Here is a 23,972-nt window from a genome sequence, read left to right as displayed (position 1 = left end):
AGGCAAAGCGTCCCCAAGCTGCCTCTGCCACCACAGATTGTCCACAAATGACTGACTGCTTTAACTAAAACTAATTTCTTCTAATTAAAGCTTCTAACAACAATGATATTTTGGCACACTTCTGCTTAAATACTTACCTTAGCAGAGCTAATTTCTTTTTTTGATTATTCTTGATACCTTCTTTAAAGTTCTGTTCTTTTGAAAAAAAAAAAAAAAAAAAGATTTTAATTGTATTAAAAGAACTTCGGTGTGAAAAATTAACAATTTATTTCTGTTAAACAATGCTATGCTGTGCAGAGATCTTACTGCACTAGTATACATCACTTCTCAGTGTAATGAAAGTTTTACTCACCACTAAATACCTCACCTCTGCTTTTTATTTTACCTTTTCCTTTTCAGAAAAGCAGGTCCTCAAGCAACTGTGGAGCAAAACTGAGAGCAAATGCACAGCCACAGTGAAAGGTACACACTCTCTGTTTCCCATTCCAAGTCGTATATGCACTTGCATGCTCTAAACATTAAATTGCAGAAGTCTCTTAAGATCATAGTAAGATTGATTTGAAAAATGTTTGTCTTCTAGGCATACCATGGCTTCCTAACACAATTAAAAAAAAAATTCACTTAACTCAGTTACTCTTTGCAAAAATCCAGTATAATCTTTACAGAAGTTAAGTAAAAACTTCAGGGGCTAAGAAGATGTGAGTAGCTAAAGTCTCATAATGTTTACATTGTACACTGAAGAAGAGCATTATTGCTGAAATAGATTCTTTATTTCCTGAAACATTCCAAAACAGCAGTATACACAGTTGTAATCAAATATTAAGTCATACCCATTATAAGAAAGCATTGATTAGTGCAACTGGATTTTGTAAAAGATCTATCAAAAAGATTTATTCACATTAAAACTCATTTTCCATAAGCAACTGTTAATAAAACATTACAATTTTATTCTTTGTAATAAAGTACTGAAAATCAACAGTAGTTTTAGAGATCACTGTACCTTTGTAAGTGCAATGTGATTTATGCTGCCATTTTTAATACAAAACACTATGACAATAAATTAACTATTCAACAAATGGTGATAGACCAACAAAACCATGCTGACCCAGCTGGATGGTAATTTCCAGTGAATGCTACCTTTTTCTTTTTGTGCTTCTGCAACATAAATATACTGCTTTGTATTGCCAATGGTAAGACTTCGTAAGATATGTTCCTAGTGCTAAAAAAGTACATTACCCCAAAAATATTATTTATGGCACAGAAAAAGTTAAATTATCTCTCTGTAGTTCAAGGTTCAGGCAAGTTTAAGTGAACTTAAGTATACAAAATAAAATGTACTGAAAACACTAGAAAAAAATTCAAGCACATACATATGTACCTCAAAATTCAAAATAAAATGCGTGATGCCTTTACACTGAATAAATTATCTCAGAACTTCAGTATGGCAAAGCTGCCCAAAAGCAAAATCTCCTAGTTTGTTCCAATCCAAGAAAGAAACATTCTTGTATTTTGCACACATGTAATACTTTCCTCAGTTCCAAATGCCAACACTGCCATTGTTAGTCTGATAACAATGCAGCTGTTCAGGTAACTGATTAAGTGCAATATTTAGTGTTTGATAAGATGTTCATTTTTAAAAAATGACAGGGCATTGTAGATGGTTACAGATTAAAATCCTGGGGAAAACAATACTCTGAGACCCTCCTTCTCCGAATCATTGTTACCCAGCCAGCTGGGTAATGAAATCCACATTACGTGTTTTCCACTGTTGAGGGCCATCCTTCATCAATAGCAGCCGTCTCTCCAGTTCCCATCCCGTATCGTGCTCAGTGATGACAGTGGCTTTGGAGGCTGCAGAAAACTGTATTAACCAAATGATGGGGGGAGAAAAAAAGGAAAATGAGGTCATATTTCCTGTGAAAGATCAAGGTAAAAGACATCATTTACTTCTGCAGTGACAATGGCTTTGGGAAGACATCCCTCTAGTGTATTTCTGGCTACATGTTAATGCACATATAAAGTTCTATGGTGAAATTAAGGCCACTTCCACTGAGAAGAGCATGAAAGATTTGTAAAAAGGAATTGAGTGAATAATTATAATCATGAATGAAATGCCTCAAAATGGTAAGATTTGGTTTTTCAGGGCTAAAGACAGTAAAAACATTTTTGTCATGGCGGGCAGCAGAGATCTAATGGGAAACACTTTCCAAAAAGCTACTGTGCTCAGCATGCTCATGAAAAACCAGCAATTTATAAAAATACTGTGCAAGCAGCGAAGAATTTTATAGGCTTAAGAATGACATTGAGTTCTGCTTCAGACCCAATTTTATCTGTCACTAGATAAAATCTGTTCATCTGTTTCCAGAGCCACCTCTGCAACTCCTGACGGGAACTCACCATCCCCTGGGTCCCCACCCTCACAGCTGGGCTGCATCTCTCACTCCTCAACAAGGACTTCTAAAACACTTCCTGACCATCTTCCAAACCCTCCAGGTACTACTGAGGCAACTATTTCAAGAAAAACTAAAATAAAGAAAAACAACCATCTGACTTGATCTAACTGCCAACCCACTGATAACACAGCAGGCTCTGTATCTGATTTGCCACAAGCATAATTTTGTCACACCCCAATTTTCTGAAAAAAATGTGTTTCAATTTTGTGAAAACATTGATATAAAACTATTTCATATAAAAGGAGACCTCAAGCCTTGTTTTCACACTCCTCTGCTTTTGCTGTAAGTTACTGATGCCTCCTCTCCCTTCCACATGCTTGTTGCAGTAAAAGGGCAGAGGTATCTTGTAAAGCAGGCAGTCGGTAAGTCAGTCATCAGAGCAGCTTCAACTCTCTACTACAACTGCTTTTTTAGTAGCAAAAACACTGCACTGAAGTAAAAACGTTGGGTAAAGCTAGATTCAGCCAAGCTGCTTTTGTGCAGCTCCACTTTGGTGCAGCATCATTTATCTTTGATATAAATCCAGTTACTTGAGACTAAGAACATGATCTGCCTCTGCTGTTTTCTGCAACTGCTGCTTTCATTTCCAGAGAAAAAAGAAGAAAGTATGTTTAATAAACTTAAAAAAAAACCAACAAAAACAAACTAGAGAGGGAAATAAATAAATAAATTAGCAAACTTGAAAATGATTTTAAGAATACTGCTATGTATCCAGAGGTGAATCTCTGCTACAGGGTACTGACAGAGAAACATGCCAGCAGTGAAAACCACTTCCAACAAGCACAAGCTGTCAGTATGATATCACACTGTTTGAGATACCAGGGTTTTGGAGGGGCCACTTTTCCATCTCCAGCAGGACTGCAGTGAATGGCTCCAATACAAGGCAGCAGGAATAAGAAAGCCCTGGCTCCACAGGTATGCTTACATTCCTGCCACACTTGTGCCTGGTATCTGGCATGATGCAGACCCTGAGCTGCTGATTGACTTTCTGGCTTTAGCTGGAACCTGTCTCATCTCTGTGGCCTTGTCTGGAAACTGTTTGCTGACTCTGATCACCATCAATGCCGCTCTAGGCTGAGCACTGCAGGCCAGCCCAGCCTCCCACCTGGCTCCTGGCTCACCCTTGCCCCAAGGGCAGCTGCCCTCACTGCCCTTCACACTGCATAAGGTTAAACACAGACAACTGGAAGGTGGGGTCTGCAAGGAGTCCTGTGATTGGAAGGGCTGAGGGTTGTGTGGATCCTTTTTGGTCAACAGGAGCAAAAAAAAAAAAAAAAAAAGGTGCTCTCTGACTTCTAAGCGTAAGAAGAGATGGATTACATCATCAGAATTTCTTTACACTGCTTGAATCTCTGATGGTAAGGAGAAAACCAGTTAATATTTAGCTAAGCTATTTAGCTCAGCTATTATAATTTTATATTACAGATTATTAAAAGCACTCCCTCATCCACTGTTTTATTCTATGCAGTAAATACTGAAGTTCCCTAATGCAACCCCAGTATAACATGTCTAAGAACGCATTTTTAGTATCTAAAATACCAGTAACTTGGCTACTTTATGGTCTGGCCAAAGGTAGAGAGACAGATTTGCTCTGAGTGTGCACTTCTCCCTGAATATCTGATTTATTTAAAAAAACAAAAGACATGCTCTATTTTTAATCAAGTCATGACTATAAACATTATTTAAGTTTGAAAGAAGCTAGCCTCTTAAACTGATAATCAGAACTACCATTCATTAGAAAAAAACTGACAACTGAATTCCTTCCAAGAAAAGCCTGTATGAACTGAAGCTGCTTGAATTTTTCCAAATGAACCAGTAAAATTGAATGAGAGTGTTAAAGAACTGTAGGCTGAGCTCCAGTCTACCTGTGCTTTTGAAATCCTATGAGCTCTGCATTCCCACAGTGCAAAGACCAACCATCTCCAACCATCTCTGGTTTGGCTCTATGGCAACACAGGATGCTGCTAAGGCACATTTGAAGCAAAGGAGACAGGAGCACAGACTTTCTAGACTATAAATAGCTTGGTTACTGATTTGAATCAGCTTCTAATAAAAACAGTGTTGAGAGTACAGTGTCTCACTCTCCCACTGAAACCTCTTAATTCTGTTTTTCTTTAATACTGTCTGTTGTATGAGAAGCTACAAAATAGCAAGGGACTGGTCTTCATGACCCAGAAAGGCTTACTCATATGTTGCTATGAAAGATTTAAGAGCTCTGCGGAAGAACATGAAGTAGGGAAAGGAAAAAGAAAAAAGGATAGAAACACCTCAACTATAAAGAAGTCTAACTGAAAGAGCTTCCAGCTGAGAGCAAAGAGGGTTATAATAGAAATCTCATGGTACAGTCTTCATCAAAGCAGGAACCTGACGGCTCTTTATCAAAGTTTCACCACAGTTGGTCAAAATCTGTTGTCAGTCACATCAGTGTAATCCCCAAGTAACTCAACCAAAGAGAGAATGTGAACAATTGAACTTATTCTGGATGTAGCCAGTAGGTAGTGAAAAGTAAAAAAATGATGAGAGCTAAACAGTGACAGTTCATCCAACAGAAAATGAGGTGGTCACACAGTGGGCCCTCACAAGAGGAGGGATGTGTGCAATAGGAAGAAACAGTTGGAGGAATAAACACAAGTTGAGAGAAGTTTTTCCTTGAGAAGACTTAATTCCTTTTAATTACAGAACAAGCAGCTATGAGTTTAACTCTCAGCTATGATAAGGTGATTAAAACTCAATCTCTTTCATCAAGCCTATTTTATTGCTTGACCTAAATATAATTAATTTGAAGATGAACTTCTTTCTCTTTTTTTTGCATACAAAAATTTGCATTTGCTTAATAGTACAGCTTATTGTAATTACTGTGATTATTGTGATATTCCAGGAGTCCCTGTGTTCCTATTGTGTCCTAGCTGGAATTGAAAAGATGCTGGTTCAACCCAAGACTGCACTAGCCAGGACTTTTCTTTCTTCACAACGCTGTAATGGTACAACTTGCATTTTTACAGACTACTGCCACTTACAACAACAGGGATGCAGCTCTTTCTATGTGAGCACATCAGCTCATGCTGTGACACTGAAATGGCAGTAGGCACAAGCCTGGGAGAAGGCAAGGCACATCAGCTAATGATATGAGGTTTGTGTTTGTTTGGATTTCTTACTGACAGGTGGCAATCCATTCCTATTTACATGTGATTACACACTATCCAATATCAGAGTTTACTCAGGGCTATCAGCATGCACTGTCCATCATTATTTCTGGCAAGCAATCTTCACCCACTCAGTGACTCAGCATGGGGAGACAGAATTTGTGTTTCATAGTTCCATATTCAGGAGGTAAAAAAAATCCCCAATTTAAGCCTAAGCCATGCACACAGAGACTGAGGCCTGTTTAACTCTCACCTTCGAACTGGCTGTGCGATTTTACTTCTGGGAATGCCACTCCCATTGACGGCCAGCGATGGTCTTGGCAGAGCGCTGCGCCCTACAACGCCTTGAGCAGCAGCCTTGTTTGGCATGGGGATCCCAGTGTTGGAATACAGCTGCGAGTTGCTGGACACTGGAATACTGCTACTATTACTACTCCCTTGTACAGTTGGGCTTACATAGGCAGTAGCTTTGAGAGGCTGTCTGACAGACACTGGAAAATGTCCCACACTGTGAACCCGGTGCTGCAGCTGTCCTGGTGATGGAACTGTGAACAGTGGTAGAAAATGAAGCAAAAAGGTCAGTATGCAACAAGTGAGACCAGGTATTAATGCTCATTTCTACATAGAGCTGAGTAAGGATAAACACCTCATTATACAGTTTACTTGCTGATTACAAACTGCTGAAAAACCTCTTGAATGCAATACTGTACTCAGTAATACTGCACTGAACTAAAATATCCTGCTCATCCTGAAAAAAAATCCCAGTCCACATTCATGCTTCCTTCTCCTTGCAAAGAGATTAAATTAGCCATTATAAGCCCACTAAATCCACCTACACACTTAGAGCTTTAAACAGGAGAAACTGCTGAAGGTATAAATTAGTCACTGTTAGGTGATACTGATTTTTGTGAGATGGCTTGCAACAACCACATCTTGTTCCAGCAACATTGCATTAAAGCATTCTGAAGCATCACAGAAGTTTAAGCTTTATGCATAAAAAAATAAAAAGGCTATAAAAGGTCTTGACTGTAACAGCATATTCCACAGCTGATGTTATGTAAACTATCATTTTAAATCAATGAGCTCCAGAAGCTTTATATACAGATTCTCTACCCAATCCTGCCCTCTGGTGTACATCTGGCAGGCATCACTTTGCTAGGCCACATACCCAAAGCAAACTGTCAAAAGCTTGAAGCATATAAATTAAGACACTATATTTAGAGCAATCCTTTCTCAAGTCTTTGAAAAAACGACATGTTTAAACCATTTCAAGACACAGAAAAATTGCAGGGGAGTTATTAACTTAAACTACATTGCCAATATATTCTTATGGAACTCTTATCATAACATAGCTCCTAAAAAACCCCAGCACAGCCACTTACTATAAATGTTTTTTTTAAGAAGTATTTCAGAAAAATAGAATTTTATACACACATGTATAAGAGCACACAAATAAACATGTATTTCTAAAATAATAAAGTCTCAATGCATGTCCACGAAAATCTATGTGTGAACCTGAACTATTTCCATTCTCATATTCAAGCAGGGAAAAAAACAACAAAATAACCCATCAGTCAAGAATATTTTGCAGAAAAGAAGCAATTTAATTATTTTGAAGACATTTGTAACTTCTGCTCAAATTTGAAAGAAAACACCCACAAGATAGATAAGTTATTTCCAACTTCTCCCTCCAAAAATCTCCCAGGAAATGGAGACCGTAAGCTCAATACCTTCCCAAATTATTTATTTTTTTCCTCTTTGCTTCTGCCTATGTCCAGTGAAAATCACTTTTCCCATTTCCACTCGAGAACCTCAACTGTATTAGAAAAGATAGAGCAAGACCCAAACCTATCTTGCACACATTCTACATTAAGAATTCTTCCACTAGATCAATACTCGTTTCACCCAATCATCATGAAGTCACCTAAATTATACCAATTACAGAGCAATTTTAATTCCCCAACTCAACAAGTGTATTGTATTTTAGAATATAACCCTCTATTTTACTGCATTTCCTCAGAAGTGGCTCAACTTCAGTAGGAGAGAGGTCATATATTTTAAGATAGTGTTTATACAGTGTACTGTACAACCAGCTGTATGAATTACCAAGAAAAGCAGTTTCCAATTGTAGTATCAAACGTAAAAACGTGAGCTTACATGAATTAGCTGCATTTTTGGTGTTTCTACAATATTACTATTCATTATTATTACTATTTCTGTTTTAATGCTGGCACAAGATAAATGAGCAAATAAAAAAAGGGGAAGAAACTTGCAATAATCAGACTGGCAGAATTTGCTTTCCAAAACAGAAACTTTGAAAATCATGAGATATATTAAAATCTAGTGCAAAAGAAGAGTTTGCTTTTAATTTTTCATAGAACAAAGGATCAGTGACCAGGATGTGTATTCTACCGCTTTATCGATCCCTTGTGCTCAGCCAAAGAACACAGGTACTTACTGCAGGACTGCATCCTTGAAATCCCATTACTGGCTCCATGTAAGTTGGAGTCAAAGCTCTGACTATTCCTCACAGTGACAGGAGAACCAGCAAAGCCAGCAGGACTGCTAATGGTGGGGGTGCTTGGCATCCGAGCGAGGTTAGGCATGCTTCTGCGGAGTTTGTCTGGAGCGAAAGAAAACAACATCCATAGTCAGGTCAGAATTTCCAACAAACACAACCAGCCTCAGCATCATTTCTGTAAAAAAATCAGAACTATAACAAACCATTCCAACAAAAAGAGAGGTTTTGCTCTACCAGAAGAATATGAATATGTTATTGACAGCCTTCAAACTGAACCATTGTGACTATTGTAACAGAATGATTATTCACAAGCAGTTTTAAAGACAGCAATAGGCAGCACATTTGCAGAACTGCAAGGATTTAAACAGTAAACAATGATGAGCTTCACACAGATGTGTAAAGTAGGTCAGGTGAACCATGCCCTAAATGTGCCTGTTTCTTTGCAGTGAATACAAAAGCTGTGTCTGCACTCGCAGCCAGACACAGCTATTTACTCTGTGGATGTCTAAAAACAGGTGAGAAATCCATTCTTAGAGACTGAAGTCTTATTTTCAGGTGCCAGTAAGATGCTAAATAAATCCATTCAGAACCTAACCTTGTGTTAGCATGTTAAGTTTCTGCAGGCAGCCACGTTCAAAAACTGCAAAGTCTTGATGCTCTTGGAGCCCTGGGTTGATACAAGAATTTTCAAACCTGTGTTTCTCCCCCCTACCTCACTTGTGGTACCTGATTTGGTAGGCATTTTCAGAGTACATTTTCTCGTAGGGCTTTTCACAAAAAGAAAGCTGCAAATGCCGCAAACATTTTGGGAGCAGGTACAACAGCTGAGTTAAGTGTCTAAGAGGTCAGAAGACATCTGCAATCCCACTCACACCAGCTGATTTGAAGAGAGAAACTGAAACCTTCCTGACATCTCAAGGCAGGTTCCCAACCACAACACCATGAGGTAACCTGAAGGAAAACTCTTCCAGTCTCTTCCGCCGTCAAGCCAAAGGGAGAAGACTTGGTTTTGTACAATCAGAAAGGACTGGGAAAAAGGCACAGACTCAAGGACCTGGTCCTGTGACATGACAGACTTCAGAAAAGCACCGTGGGAAAAACCATGGGCATTTATTAAATTGTCACTGACAACATCAGTGGTTGCCACAAAGAAAGTTTGCCTCTTGGCCGGGTTCAGCAGCACAAGCGCTGTGCCGTGCAGAGGTGGCAATGTCCCCCCTCATAGCATGGCCAGCACAGAGGTCACCAGCTCCTGCTCCTGACATAGGTTCCAGCGGCTGGCAGGTTCTTACACGGCAACAGAAAGCAGCAGTGTGCTTGTCTTGTAACAGCAGCTACGACTGCTCTCTCCCACAGAGAGCAGGGCATTTCCAGACTGATGTTTTGGTTTTATGCACAGGAACAACACAGCTCACTGCTTGGAACTGCTGGCATGAGTCGACCTCCTGGCTCATACAGGGCAAGTTCAGTTCACAGAAACAGCAGATTTATTTAGAAATCTGTTATCAGTCCACATAAATATACAACCTACTTAGCACCATCATTAGCTCCTCTAATCCTTAAAGCTGCTAACAAGTGAAAAGTAATAAGACGTGACAGTACAGTTCTATCTATATAAGTTATTAGGAGTCGCTGACAATAACTTTAATATATGTAATGCCTATGTAACTCCAGCAACCTGTGTCACAGAAAGGATCTCCATCAGGAAAAGGAAATGTAAGGTTTGAATCCCTGGAAACTAGAGTACAGTCTAGTAAAGAACTATGCTTCCTAATAAAGAACTACAGTATGGACAATCTCACCAAACGAGTCAGAATTGTGCTTCAGTGACTGATTACTGACAGTGGCAGACTGAAACTGTCAATGGTACAGCAATAAACATTAGCAAGGGAGTTACTACTATGGTACAGCCAGGTAGTAAGTAACAAGTGATGTAATAATGATAAAACAATTAGCAGGCTTCCCAAACTCTCCTAGAGATGCAAACAATAGCACCCATATAGCTACTGTATGTATCCATTTCTAAAATATTCAAGAATTTTGCTAACTGAAGAAGGAACTGTCATCCTATAATGCAATCCTTGGGCAAGAGTGACAAAAAAATAATGAATACGGGATGTCTGTAGCTACAGTTAATTCTGGTGTCCCAGCCTACCCTTTCAAAGTCCTAGGCCCTGAAACCCTAATTCAATGTTACAGAACTTGGCAAAAAAGGGTCTGAGCAGCAAGATGATGCTAGGGAAGAGAGCACTGCATAAAATAGCTTTTTAAGTATCATGTTGTATAGCAGAATTCTTTGGACTCTACATGCTTTTCCACTCAGGGACTGCATCATACACCCCAGGCATTATTTGTGCTTTGAACTGTCCAGCGGATGCAGCCACAACAGCAGAAAAATAGGTACAGAAGTAGCTTGGATTTCCTTCATGTCTTGGATGGCCACATCTTTTGCCTCCTGTTCATTAGTCCCTTCTTGTTCCAGCAGTTTGCTCTGCTGCTGATTCATTCAGTCCTCAGGCAGCAGATTCCTGCTGCACCTGCAAATTCTCATCCATCAAGCAGCTGTGTTACTTCTTTGATGGGTCCTTGTGTCTGCTGAGATAAATGGCCCTGAAAAGCAATGAAAATAGTGGGTCAGTTTTGTGTTTGGGGAAAACCCAGAAATGTTCGCCTTGATGGCATTTTGCAGCTTTCATCTCCTTGGATGATGCATCCTCTTTCATCTCATTCTTGAAGTTTGTTCTGTCACGAGCTTCCCTCCTAAGAACAGTGGAAATAGTCTTTGTTTGTACATGAAACGATGGCTCTTGTGAGCTTAATATATGGAAGCAGAAGGTAGGAATTATGTGATTTTAATATTATTTCAGGCCACTGAGATGTGACTAGATATGGACTTGCTGGAAATATTGAGAAGAAAACAAAAAATATTTTTCCAAGCTGCTTTCCTTTCCAGACCTTTTTGCTCTCCTAAGACTGATGAGAAAATTAACAGAGAGGAGGAAGAGTAGAGATGTGCTCTCACTGAGAATTAATTTGCTCAAATAGTCCTGTTTGTGATGAACACTGGAATTTGCTACAGTTTCTGCTACCTCTTCTCCACTAAACTAGTTCAGTGGCAAACCCAAAAAAATCATCAGTTGCTTGCAGTTTGATTTTAGAAAGATGTGGATATTAACACCAGTAAGGTACTTCAAAGGACCTACACTTCTTCAGGAAATGACTGGACGTGGTACTTGGTGCTATGGTCCAGTTGGCACGATGGTCATCAGTCAACGACCCGAGTTGATGATGTCCAACAGCATCCACAGTTGTTACTGTGACCCACTACTGAGTCTCAACTATAATTTAGGCTGAAAAAAGTATGGTGTTTAAGTAGAATGCAGCCATATAAAGCATCACAGGTGTATCTTTGCCTTTCCTAGCCTTCATTAAGATAAAATATAACAACCTACAGACATTGTATTGTTGAGGTATTTGTATGTGTGAAGAAATTCAAGGATAGATCATTGGGAGCTAATAATCGGTTCCTGGTTCTTATCATCTTTTAAGAATAATTCATGCATATACACACGAGCTTGTCATTTCATGAGCTTTCTTTAGGCAGCATACATTGCCCTTTCACGTATCTGCAGTAGAGCTGCCTACTGCATGTTTACACATTTCTCCATATGTGGCATCCATGCTAAATTAGCCAAGCCCTTACAGCACAAGAAAAGCTGGCAATTGTGAAATACAGGATCCTATGCCCTCAACTGAAAACGTACATGAAAAGGCCACCCCTCAGCACAGATCATATTAACTACTGCTAGAAACTGGTCAAAAGGCAGGAGAAAGTGTCCCCTCTTTGTCATACTTTCCACAAAATTACAGTGAAGACAACAGTTCGCCTCTCACCCAGCTGCTTCAGTTCTGATTCTTTGCCAGGAAGTTCTTCCCCGATGCTATTTCTTCTCTGAAGTCAGCTCCGGGTCAGTGGCCCAGCTTCTTTCTGGCAGGACACCAGAACAGGCAGCACCTGCTTTCTGTCCTCTGATCCCTGCACTGCTGGTGGCCGTCCCCATTCCACTGCTTCTTTTTTTTTTCCCTTCACTGCCCTAATACTATCACGGGCCAAAGATTAATTCCATGTAGCACGCAAACAGACCTTGTCCTCAGAGCAAAGCTGCCCTAGAAGAGATGCACCCTTGGTGGGCTGCCACATGGAGACTTCTGCAGCAATCCTTGGTCAATATCATCTTCTATCTGCCAAAATGCCTTATCCAATGAGGTTCTCCTTGCAAGGAGGGCTTAAGTTGACCCTACAGTGAAGTCTCTTAAAACATGTCTATTCCTTCACAGTTATTCTCTGCAAGTGTTGTCAATGTTTTGTTTGAACAAAAGGACTCTCGAACCTCACCAAAAGCACAGAAGTGTGATACAATGAATCAGAATCATTAGTGTCTCAGAAATCTGTATCACTGTTTGAGCTACCTGAGCAGTTTCTCACATATATTTAAATCCTTCACACCAACCTTGCAAATTCAATTCTGCCTTATCTGCATTGTACGCACAAATAGGTTGGAGTAAAAGTGTTGGGGTAAAAGGAAAAAAACATGCTTCTTGATCTTAATTATGTTCTATATTATGCAGACATTCAGAGTGTGTTCTGAGATGCTCAACAAACTTGTAAAACTCTATTACAACTTCTCTTGCAGACTCTATTACAACTTCACTTTATGGGATTAATTTCTCTTATTCATCTCTGAAGACCTGAGATAAGTACCTGCATTATATTTGTCACGGTTATAACATTTGTGACATCCCAAATACACCGGGATCTTTCTAATGGTCTGCAGAATCACAAGCTGATACAAGAGACATCAGTGTGTAAAAACAGTTACAGATTAAAGTAAATTCTTCAGTTGAGTGATGCCATTTTCAGTAATGTCAATCCTCACATTTTATTCAGAATTATTACTTCGTCTCATCCTGGCTTCACACATATATGTCTCCTGCCACAGACAGAGCCAGTTAAAGATTTTTCCACTGCTTTCCATGAGTTCTCCCACTGATCACTGCCCTCAATATAATCTACAGGTAGCAAACATTACTTTACCCCTTTTCTGTAATAAAGTCTGCAACCATTTCCAAGAGAGAATTTTCCCCTTCTTACTGAGCAAGAGAGGTTATGAGCAGAAAACACTTTGTAAGTCTATGCTGAACCCATACCACAATGTACTGCTGCCCTTCTGCATGTTTGGAATTTGCTTAAAAAACCCAAAAAACCAACAAGAAACCACAACTGTAACTTTCAAAATGAGGCAACTGCCAATGGTGTCCATAACATTTCTGAACTGTAAGCGAGAAATTTACTCATAACCATTAATTTCTGGAAAATAAAAGCAAAGTTTTTCAAATGAATGGTATCTGGGGCCTGTATATGAACATATTTGCCAAGCTAAAGCAACTTAAAAAGCAACATGAAAAGGTAATAGAAAATATACATTAAGATTAACCAGATGGAATGCACTGCTACTGCATGAACCATGTCTTTTTCATCCACCCCTTCATACTGTATTATAATAAACTCCTTCTTTACCTGGAATAATTTGTCCAAAACACAAAGTTTCCAATACTCATGTATTATAAAAATGGACACTTTAAAATGCACATAAAGTAAGTAGTGCCAGGATAAAGGGTTGTAAGGAAGCTGATCTCAAGAGGTGGAAAGTTGGCCTAAATACAAGAAAATCAACCCTATTTTTAGTATATCCTGGATTTTGATTACTTGATGATTTCACAGCACTATAGTTAACCATTACTTTCTGGTTTCAGAAAATCAGAAATATAAAGGGCAAAAATACTAACAGCTATTAAAAATCAACAGATTACTAAACAGAAACAAAATATATTTTAAAAAGCTGAAGTGAAAGCAGTTACTTTTGCAGCAAAGTAACAAGAAGAATGTATATTTATGGACAACATAAAACACAAATCAGCTTGGTTTTATGACTTTTGGTGGTATTTCTTATATGAAAATGATTATATGTAAAGTATTCTTGATGTTTATAGTAGCATTTTAAGCTGCTAACCAGTAACTTCTTCAAATTAGACTAAGGGGAGAGAGACATAAGTATAAATCTTTCCACTGCAAACATATTAAAAGCTTTATTAAAGTATAAAACATGCACTAACTAGACAAACTCACTTCAGCAAATTACAACAGATATTTAAAAGCTGTTCACATCCTGTCTCTCTCAGATTTTCTTTAACTCATCTATTTCTGACCCACCAACCAATTAAAAATCCTCGAAAATCAGAATACCTTAAAAAGTTTACAAATGGAATTTTTCTGATGTAACGCATCATTGCAGAAAATTCCACTTCTTTAGGAAAAGGGTGTAATTCAACAAAGAAAACAAAACCAAACAGATTTCACACAAAGCTTACCTAGTACTATATTCTTGGCGGAACTGGCAAAAAATCCTATTAGAAAGCAAAGGTAACATACACACTCTACAGACAGCAGCTGTGAAAATGCTGTTTAAAAGGTAACAAGTACACCTACAACTCATGCTACAAGGCCCCACATACACCTTAAACACATTGCAACATATTTAACATCTAAACATATTAAGACTGGCACACACCTGCCACTTTATGCTGGTGTCTACCAGGAGCCTTCCAGTACAGCGAGCTATTGGCGACTGGCAGTAAATGTAAATGTGACTGACATCATTCACTCAAATATGAGTGGGACAAAGTGATATAAAGAACCTGGACCTGAGAGTGGGTGTTACATGGTGTGGTGTGGTCCAGAAGTATGTAATTTCATCTTCAAATAGATGTATAGCAATTTAAAACAGGGCAAAGGGTCAATATTACAGCAAGAGCAGCGCTTTGCTATAATACACTGACAAGAACAATGTATGAACTCAAAAATACAGCTTCAAACACACCTGAAAAACATCTGAGAGACTATTCTCACTCCCAGAAAGGGCAGAAGATCTCCAGAAACTGCAAACCACTTATCTCCTACCTAAAATGCAGCCCTGTGGATGGAGAACAAGCAGACCTTTGGCTACAGTGAGAGAGCAGACAGCTGGTGCACAAGTCAGTGCCTATGTGAAGGTACCTCATGGCATTCCACAGATCCTGGGTTGTTTATGGAATCTAAACAGCCTTGACACAGCGTGATAGTGAAGCCAGGGTGCATCCAAGCACCTCATGCAGCTCTATCCAGGCAGCTGAATTAGGCCCTTCATACACACGTGGGCACCCATATCTCAGCATTTAAATGCAGGTGCTTCTCATCAGGCAACCAACATCATACCCCTAAAAGATTTTTTTTCGTAATAGTAAGTTTTCCATATTTATCACACCTTCACCATATTTTTCACATGCAGGTAATTAAGTACCTCAGCTAGAGGACCATGCCAAACAAACATCACCATAAGCAAGTAGGGCAGCAGTCCTCAAACTATCTGCCTAAAGGCAGAAAACTGTAATTAGGCTAAATGTGTTGACAGATTTAGTGGAAATATTGTGCCAAAGCTAAACACTGGGGTTTTTACCTCAGACTGAGTGTCGAAATTCAAGTTACTTGCTGCTTATTCTTCTTTTATGGAAAGCTCTGTGAATGCCCAGATGAAGCTGAGGCCAGACCCTTGACTGCACATACAGGAACGTAAGTGATCTCTCCACAGGAAGACAGAGGAATAAAGACTTTGCAAGACTGCTGGAATGGCCAAGAGCAGCACAGCATGTGGTATATATGACTTAATTATTAATTACGGATCATGCTTTTACTTTATTTCACATACACTGAAGGCAGAAACTAAAGGTTGTTTTTCCATCTTCCATACCCTTCCTTCTCAACTGCCCTAGTAAACTAACACTATGGAACACAGAGAGCTTTAGACAAATTCTTGTTTTGCAGTCTACTTCCATTACAATGTGTAGGAATTCTTGAGAGACAATGGAATTGCAGCCAAGATGGTAAGTGCTGACGACAAGATGTTGCAACAGTACACAGACATACTCAGTACAGTGAACACTTGACTCCTTACCTCCTCGTCTGCCAAAAGAACACAGTCAAAGCAAAATGTTTCTCACCATCAGTATTTGCAACTTATGTGGATCAGAGGTGCATGCATTAGAGGCTGAAGGTGTAGAAGCTGAGGACATAATTCCCTTCCAAAGACAGTGGTACTATTATAGCACTTTTTGTCATTCCTGCACACAGGTAACTGAAGTCACGCATCCAACCTCTGCATTACATCAAACATATCCAACATCTCAAAGTTCTTGAGAAAGAGTCAACCAGGTGACAAAACTGGTTGTCTTTTACGTTTATACACTTCTTAGTTAATAAACTAGGAGTCTAATGTTTTTAGTGCCTTAAAGATTTCCATGCCCTTCCGTGCAGGAAATCCAATGCTTAAGTTCCACTGGCAAGGACCATGAAAAAAATCATTCAAAACACATTTGGGAGCCACATTTAGACATGGCAGCAACACATCATTCTCTTCTTCCTGAACAAAAATGCCCCAAAGCCTTCCTTTCTATCTCCCAACATTTCTGCAAGCCCAGCAATGCTGTCTCACTCTTGTACCTCCCCAACAAGAGAAGTAACATTAAAATTAATATGGCACAAATGCTGTAGCAACAGACACCCACGCTGCTCTATCCTCTGTTAACACCATCTCCCTTTCTATATTGCCACTTGTCAATTATACTTCCATGCCATGGCTTACTTCGAATAGAAGTGGTTTGGGCACCCACCTGTCACGTCTTGTTTGGCAGAAAAGCCAACACACATACCTTTAGCACCATAAATAGCAACTCTGTTGTTTTGAACAACACATTTATTTTCTTGCCCAAGGGTGAGCTGTAACCTGTAACATTACAAACAAGAGCCTGGCTGGAAATGAACTGTTTACAATTAACCTGGGGGAAAGACTGAAGGTACAGGAAAGTAAAACGCAGCAGAAACAAGAAAATTGTGAATATAATAAGGAAAGAAAAGAAGTTAACAGCAACAATGAGGGAAACTTAAATGGTAAGCACTGAGAGACAAATCTTCCAGATTCTGGAATACATCTCAAATGCAGTGAAAAAAAGCAGCAATATCTCAGGATAGACTGGGAGTGACATTATCTCCAATTACTTTAACGATCAGCTCTATCAGATCTGGAACAGAAGCAAGGTGCCCTAAGCACTCATCACAGCATTAACAGCAAACCCAGGAATAAGAAATAAAATCTCAAAACTCGTATCTGTATTTTACTGCATCCACAATGTACATGTGTGCATCAAGCTTGAAAGTCCCAGAGGTTCATCTAAGCAACTATCAGCCTGCTAAAACATGCTCTTCTTTTTCTTTCTTTCTTCACTTTTGGTCATCTTTGAAGCACTTTAAAACAGATTACAGCAACAACTTTCATGACCAGGTCACAGATTACATTTTGTGGAAAACTGCTTAATAATAACATCCCTTAATCATTTACACAGGCTTGAATTATGTGTCACAATTAATGTGCAATTCACCTTTAAAATGGCACTGGCACTTGGCAGAGAAAAGACCACTTCTCAGAAAAGCATGCAACCCACCTCCATTAATCCTATTTGGTTGCTGCTCTGGAGTTTGGGCTTGAGGAGAGTAGAAGGGCTGCTGATAAGTATTTGTAGGGAATTGTGGGGAAGTAGGGCTCCTCCTGCAGTCCCGGATACTGGAGAAAGTCTGTGAGTGAGGAATCCCTCTTTGGAAGGGGGAGCAGCGAGTCAGACGCGGCTGTGGAGGTGGAAGGTGGTCAAACTCCTCCTCATCCTCAAGACTATAGCGATCATATTCCTGGTCACTGCATGTCCCTTTTTTTCCCGTTTGCAGAGAAACACTGGAAGTGTGCCTTGACACAGATGCTGAAGTTGAAGCATAATCTTGTCTAAGGCCTGTAAATTCCAAGAGGAGGATGATTCAGCTTCTGCTAAGTGATTAACTCCTAATATGCATTTCAATCCTGAAAACTATGCAGGTAAGTAGACAGAATTTTACAGCAAGAATTGAATTTAAAATGTAATCAGGTGGAAGATCTGATGTAGGATTCATCTGATCTACCTTTCAGGCATCTAAGCCTGAATTCTTTATCTCGAAATCTTTTTAAATAAAATATTAGAAAAGAATACAGGAGTCTCCAAAAGATGTCTTAGATGCCTTTCTTAAGAGGAAGCACTTTCAGGAGGCACCTATTTCTCTGCCAATAAAGATTACACGAGTACTAAGTTTTTAACTTCTCAATGCTCCTAATTAGACGAATTACACTCACATTAGTTTTCCAAGCTATTGCTATTGAGCTTTTGCATTCATGCAACAAAAATATTTGCAATGACATTTCTTAAACTTACAACCCATCTAAATCTTCTGGCTCTCCAACCTCCCAGAATATGAATTAGTTCCTGATAGCATCCAGTCTCATGGACAAGGCTTAGCAGTTACACAGCTGTATTTTACACAGGTACAAAATCCTACCACCCTCTTCTGAAAATGCCAGGTTTTGAAAACCATCTCACTATAAGCACTACCCTGTAAGAGCCTTTTTACTTCAGGTCAAGTGAGAGGCAAACATTTACATCCCTTGCACATCCCTCCTTTCTCCAGATGAACAGCAACCAAGGAAAAAACATTCCAGAAGCCAAGTAACCCTCACAGTAGCTGCAGATAACAACCTTCCTAGACTGACAAGAAGCCCTAATTTTTAACAGATGTCTTTGCTTCATAATGGAAACTTCTTAACATGCTTCCTCTCCTCCTCCTCGAGTGGGAGTTTCTATTTGTGGCTGCGAAGAGAGCGTGCCTGCGTGCACGTATAGAACTGCCACTTTCCACAGGATTAAGTGGTCAACAACTGTCACATGCTCAATATTCTCCACCAGCTGCTACTACAAGGATGAGCTACAATCAATTGCACCTGACACAGATTTGAAGAAAAACCAGCATTTTCCTTTCCAGTCTGCCAATGCCCTGACTCCTTAAAGAGCTAAGTACCTGAAGTATTTTCTAAACCTCACTCTGAAGGAGATGAGCACAGGTGTCATTTAAGTAATGCAATCCTTTGTATCTTCCACAGTCATAACTTTTTTCATTTTAAAATTAGAACTCTTGTAAATTTCTCTGCTGAACATGATGCTGAGTGCCACCAGATACTCAGCAAGTTCTGCCGACAGGCAATCACTCTACCTGCTCAGACTGGTGGCTTCACCCAGATCACGGCTCTGGGTGAAGCCACAGATTTTTTCTTCTCATTTTATTATTTTTGTTTTATATAATCACTTATTACTTGACACTTTCCTTCAGGCCCCATCTTTGTATTTCTCTTGCTTTTAATCTCATCGCTTCCTCCTTGATATCTCGCCACTAACAGGACGCAGGAGAAATACTGCACTTACTCTCTCAGTAACCTGTAAGTCAAATGCCTTTAATTTATTAACAAAGACATATTACAAAAATTACTGTTAAGCCAAACTATAATCTATGTCAAAGAAGATTCTAGGCTCAGATGTGTCCATTTGTGCAATTATTAGTTTTAAACCAAGATATTAAATTTAAAGGGCCCAATTCAGTATTTAAGAGGGATTTCATTTCAAAACTCATCTGAAAATTTAAGAAAATTGAAGTGGAGGCAAAGAAAGCCAAGAGAGCTTCTTATTTTTACCTTTTTCATGAAATGCATGCATGAGAAAAATGCTTTAGCATCTTCTGTCTTCAGAAATAAAACTTTTTCAATTAATATTCAGAAAAATATAAACATTGAATTTTGAAAGATCCGGTACCAGTTCAGATTAACCTGAACCCAACAACGTGCACACCTTCTCCACGCAGGTGAAGAGTACTTCCAGCTGCCACTCAAGAGGCAACATGGTTTAAAAAATACCTACTTGACTGAGACCAGGCTGGAGCAGTTTGAACTATTACAGGAAATCTTCCTCAGACTGTTATGAAAACCAAAAAAGTGCCACCTACTCTCCTCCTGTAGACGAGCCATGATCTGAACATCAGTGAGGTCCTGCAGCTTGTATCCCATGGAGATGGAATCATCTTCCAGCTCTGAAGTGCTCAGTTCACTGTCTATTGATGACTGTGGACTCAAAGGGGAACTCCTAGAAATGTACCCTATGTAAGAAAACATACACTTTAGGCTACAAATTGGCTGGCCACCTTCATTCAGACTCATCTGCTCCTTACATTACAGTAGCTTACATTTTCTGAAAGCACATGTTCAATTCATTAACCATTAGCAAAGAGTTTTGATATTCATGAGAAGTAGTAAGTGTAGGAATGGATCATGAATTCCTCAGCTAGTTCCCAAAATAGCACTGTATAGCCCAGACAATGAATAATTTACACAATACTGTTCTGATACAGCTCAGATTAGTGTAGTCTAACCAACATCTGCATTTGCATCTCTTTTATGGGACAGTGGTTCTCCCTACTCTGTTTTGAAAAACCAGTGGATACGTGTCACTGACTTCTGCTCAGTACTCAAATGCTTCGTCAGAGCAATTTAGCTAAATTTTACTGCTCTTTTTTAAACTATCTATAATTACCCTATAAATCAATCACAGTAACAATTCAGGCTGAACATTATGCAACAGAGAAAGCATTGCTTCCTTCACAGAGCTACCTTTTTGAAAGGCTCTAGAGTCTACCTTTTCCCTGCATGTGATAGTAAAATAGAAACTAATTTGCAATTAGTTGCATAAGCTAGTTGTTGTCTTTAAAGAAAATTCTCATCAACTAAAATAATAAATCATTTTCTAATATTCTCTGGACCACCAGAGACCCACAGCCTGCAGGGCAAAAACTGCTGTGACTACAGCTCACCAGCTGTGCTTGTACCACAGGTGTGCTTGCATCCCCTAGCACTGCTGAAAGCAGCCACCTAAAATTCATCCTAAATTCAGCTATTTTCCAATAATATCTCCAAAAGAAAAGGACAGGCAGGGGATTACTTTGCTTTGGAAAGATTATACGGAGTAAATGTGTTTGCTTTCTTAACTGTGCAAGTTACAGTGATCTCTGAGGTTCTACAGAGGTAGTAACAGCTGTGCTCTTTTGGAGTAGCAGAGGGAAGCTAGACAAGGTGCCTGAGAGTCTCTCAAATAGCATGAGTTCATTTAGAAACTAGGCTTCATTCCATTAAATAGGAAAGACATTTCACTCACATGCAGCTACAGCAGTAGCTCTGTCTTGAGCTGTTTCTCACCCATAGTGCCCTTAAAAAGGGCCTTCTGCAGTGATTTCATGCATTGTAAGGAACACTGCACACAAATCGGTGTGACACTGACCATCAGCCCATCCTCAGCCCATGCCTGCTCCTGCCAGCAAAAAAATGTTAATGCCTCTCCCCCAGAAGATTTTCTCCACTGCCACTGCAGTTTAAGAGAAGTTACAGATACAAACTGACTCCTGGTATCTGTAGTGAAGAAGGAAATGCAAATCGTTCCAATTTACAGACCACGGAAAATTTTCAGTTTTCCTAGAACTTGTGTGTTCCCTGAAAACGAGTGGAAAACAAAATAAATCTTGAATATTAGCAACTATACCAGCTTGAAAACAGGCATGATTCTGCCAGCTCTTCTTCTTATAAATTCTCGCTGCAATTTCATTACATAGCTGTACATATGTTTCTGTGGACACAAGGAAGGGGCATTGTGGGGCAGAAATGAGCAACAAAGCTGGGGACTGTGTAAGCTGACACAGTCACAACTGTACTGCTGGGTAAATCATTAGTGGTATTTACTAGCATCACTTTCCCATAATATGCTGCACAACACTTGTAATTAATAGCCAAATTTTAGGCCATTAAAAAACAAACCAAAACAACAATTTCCCTCTGAGATGTGAGGGCATATACAATCAGCCAAAAAGAGTGCTGCTGTTAAATGCTAGCAGGATTAGATTCAATCAAGCACTTTTTTTGTAAGCACCGTGAATCAATAAAAAGATAAGCATTACCTGTCCGTTCAGGTGTTAGTATTGCTTTACTGGAAGTTTTAGAGAAGCTGGGACTATTACAGCCATTGGTATATGGGGTGAGTCTTGCAACAGGACTATAGGGAAAAGCCAAGGAGACAGGTGTAGAGAAGAGGTTCCGCCATCGGCTAGCTGTTACGGATGCCAGGGAGGAGGGGGAGAAAACAAGATTTACAGTTATTAATAGAACAGTACAGTCAGAGAGAAAAATAATCTCATCTTAATCTGTTCATCATACATTTTTTACTTATTACAAAAGGAAAATAATGGTGAAAATTTAGCAGCAAATCCAAGGATCAGCGCAGTCTTCTGCCTGTAAAACTGAGTTCTAAAAGGTTTTTTAGCAAATATTATCTGTTGACTATATTTTACATACACACCTTTTTGGTATATATTCACCACATACATCACTGGGTGACCAACACACAAATAGCACAGGAACTGAAAACTGCTACAGTTAGCAGAGAAACGAAAATGAAATTTGTACTGCTCTTCAAGGAATTGTTCATGGCAATTCACCACACAACTGAATTAACAGCTAAATTATCAATTATGGGAGTTCAGAGACAGAGCAGTAAAAGACACTTAACCATCAAGCGCTAAAAACATCTGTAATCCCACATCAAGCTTTTAAGCTGCCATATTTTCCCTTCTCTTTTTACACCATCAAATTCGTGATTGCATAAGCATGATTTATTTTTTTCTCCACTGTTTCTGGAAAAACAGAACAAGGCATCTTTTTTTCTACAAATTGTTTAAAAAAAGCTTGCAAGGCTTCTAGTCTTCTAAGCAATATCACAAAGCGCTCAGAGTAGGCAAAAATAAAGCTAAAGGCTTATTTCATTTAGATTTACATTTATTTAATTTACATTTTCTTACTCACCCAGTAAAAGTACTAACACAACTGTCCTTTGTTTTGCCTATTTTTACACACTTTGAAAAGGCAGAATAAACAACATCCACATGCTCCTCCAAAAATAAATATTAGTAATAAAATTGTTTTAAGAAAAAGGAAAATGTAAAAATATAGACATTTCAGAGAACTCATACAGATACAAGGAAAGCTGGAAAACATATGACGGGATTGGGTTTTTTTTAAATAGAATCTATTTTCTACTCACAGATGTTAAGTACACAAGAGAGGCAGCCAGGAACATACTTATAGCTAGCTTTGAAATCTGTGGCATAACCTCAAATGCTTAGCAGGTGTTCTTTGCAGTGTCAGATGCCACAAACTTGTCTTCAAAACCAGAATGGCCCAAAAGCCCTCAAAAGCCATTCTCTGTCGCATGGCTACTTAATACCACAATCTGCTGTGTTATTTGGACCAGTTCATCTGGTTCTTTCACACACTAACAGCCATTCAAATAATACTCAAGTTTTCTGTTTTCAAACCTCCCTACCATCAAAATGATTTAGAGTAGGGCATATGAACTTTATTCCTCCTTCTTGCTAAGATCAACTCCAACTGGCCTGCATGGGAAGGATGTCTTGGTGGGCTGTCAGTCACATTCTCAATCTCTTGAGTAATCAGTTTGTCAACAATCCAAAGAGTGCCATTTCTCCTCCTCTTCCTTTTGCTTTGACCTACTTAAATGCATCCTGGGTTTGTAAGGAGTAAAAGCCTTTTCAGCTCTTGCCATAAGTGCTACTAAGCTTGGAGTGAAGACAACTGCCTGGTTCCAGCACAGGCACAAAGCAGTCTGCTGGGGACAGGGATTACCTGCAGGGCTCAGGCTCTGAGGAGGTTGGCTAAGTACACATTAGTAACATAAAAATTCAAACTGTCTTCTTTGCTGTCCCCTCATCAAAGAATTAGTGCAATTCTTTCATTTTTGGTGATT

The 23,972-nt window shown here is 39.2% G+C and overlaps 1 protein-coding gene across 2 annotated transcripts in view; it reads right to left on the bottom strand.

Annotated features, from left to right (window-relative positions):
- Window positions 1-204: 204 nt before the first annotated feature.
- Window positions 205-23,972, bottom strand: part of SLAIN1 (SLAIN motif family member 1) — a 51,238-nt gene continuing 27,470 nt past the window's right edge. Inside the window, exons 3-8 of one of the 2 annotated variants that reach the window (XM_063392273.1) lie at window positions 22,111-22,260; window positions 20,116-20,265; window positions 17,709-18,047; window positions 8,055-8,219; window positions 5,850-6,141; window positions 205-1,861 (exon numbers count right to left, since the gene is read on the bottom strand). In XM_063392273.1, the coding sequence (XP_063248343.1) occupies window positions 1,786-1,861; window positions 5,850-6,141; window positions 8,055-8,219; window positions 17,709-18,047; window positions 20,116-20,265; window positions 22,111-22,260 (1,172 nt within the window). In that variant the 3' untranslated portion in view covers window positions 205-1,785. The remainder of the gene's footprint in view (window positions 1,862-5,849; window positions 6,142-8,054; window positions 8,220-17,708; window positions 18,048-20,115; window positions 20,266-22,110; window positions 22,261-23,972) is intronic. The other variant, XM_063392274.1, reaches the window with a different exon arrangement.

Source organism: Prinia subflava, chromosome 3, assembly GCF_021018805.1.
Source record: "Prinia subflava isolate CZ2003 ecotype Zambia chromosome 3, Cam_Psub_1.2, whole genome shotgun sequence".
In the NCBI taxonomy this organism is placed as follows: domain Eukaryota; kingdom Metazoa; phylum Chordata; class Aves; order Passeriformes; family Cisticolidae; genus Prinia; species Prinia subflava.
This window is presented reverse-complemented; position numbering and strand designations above follow the sequence as displayed.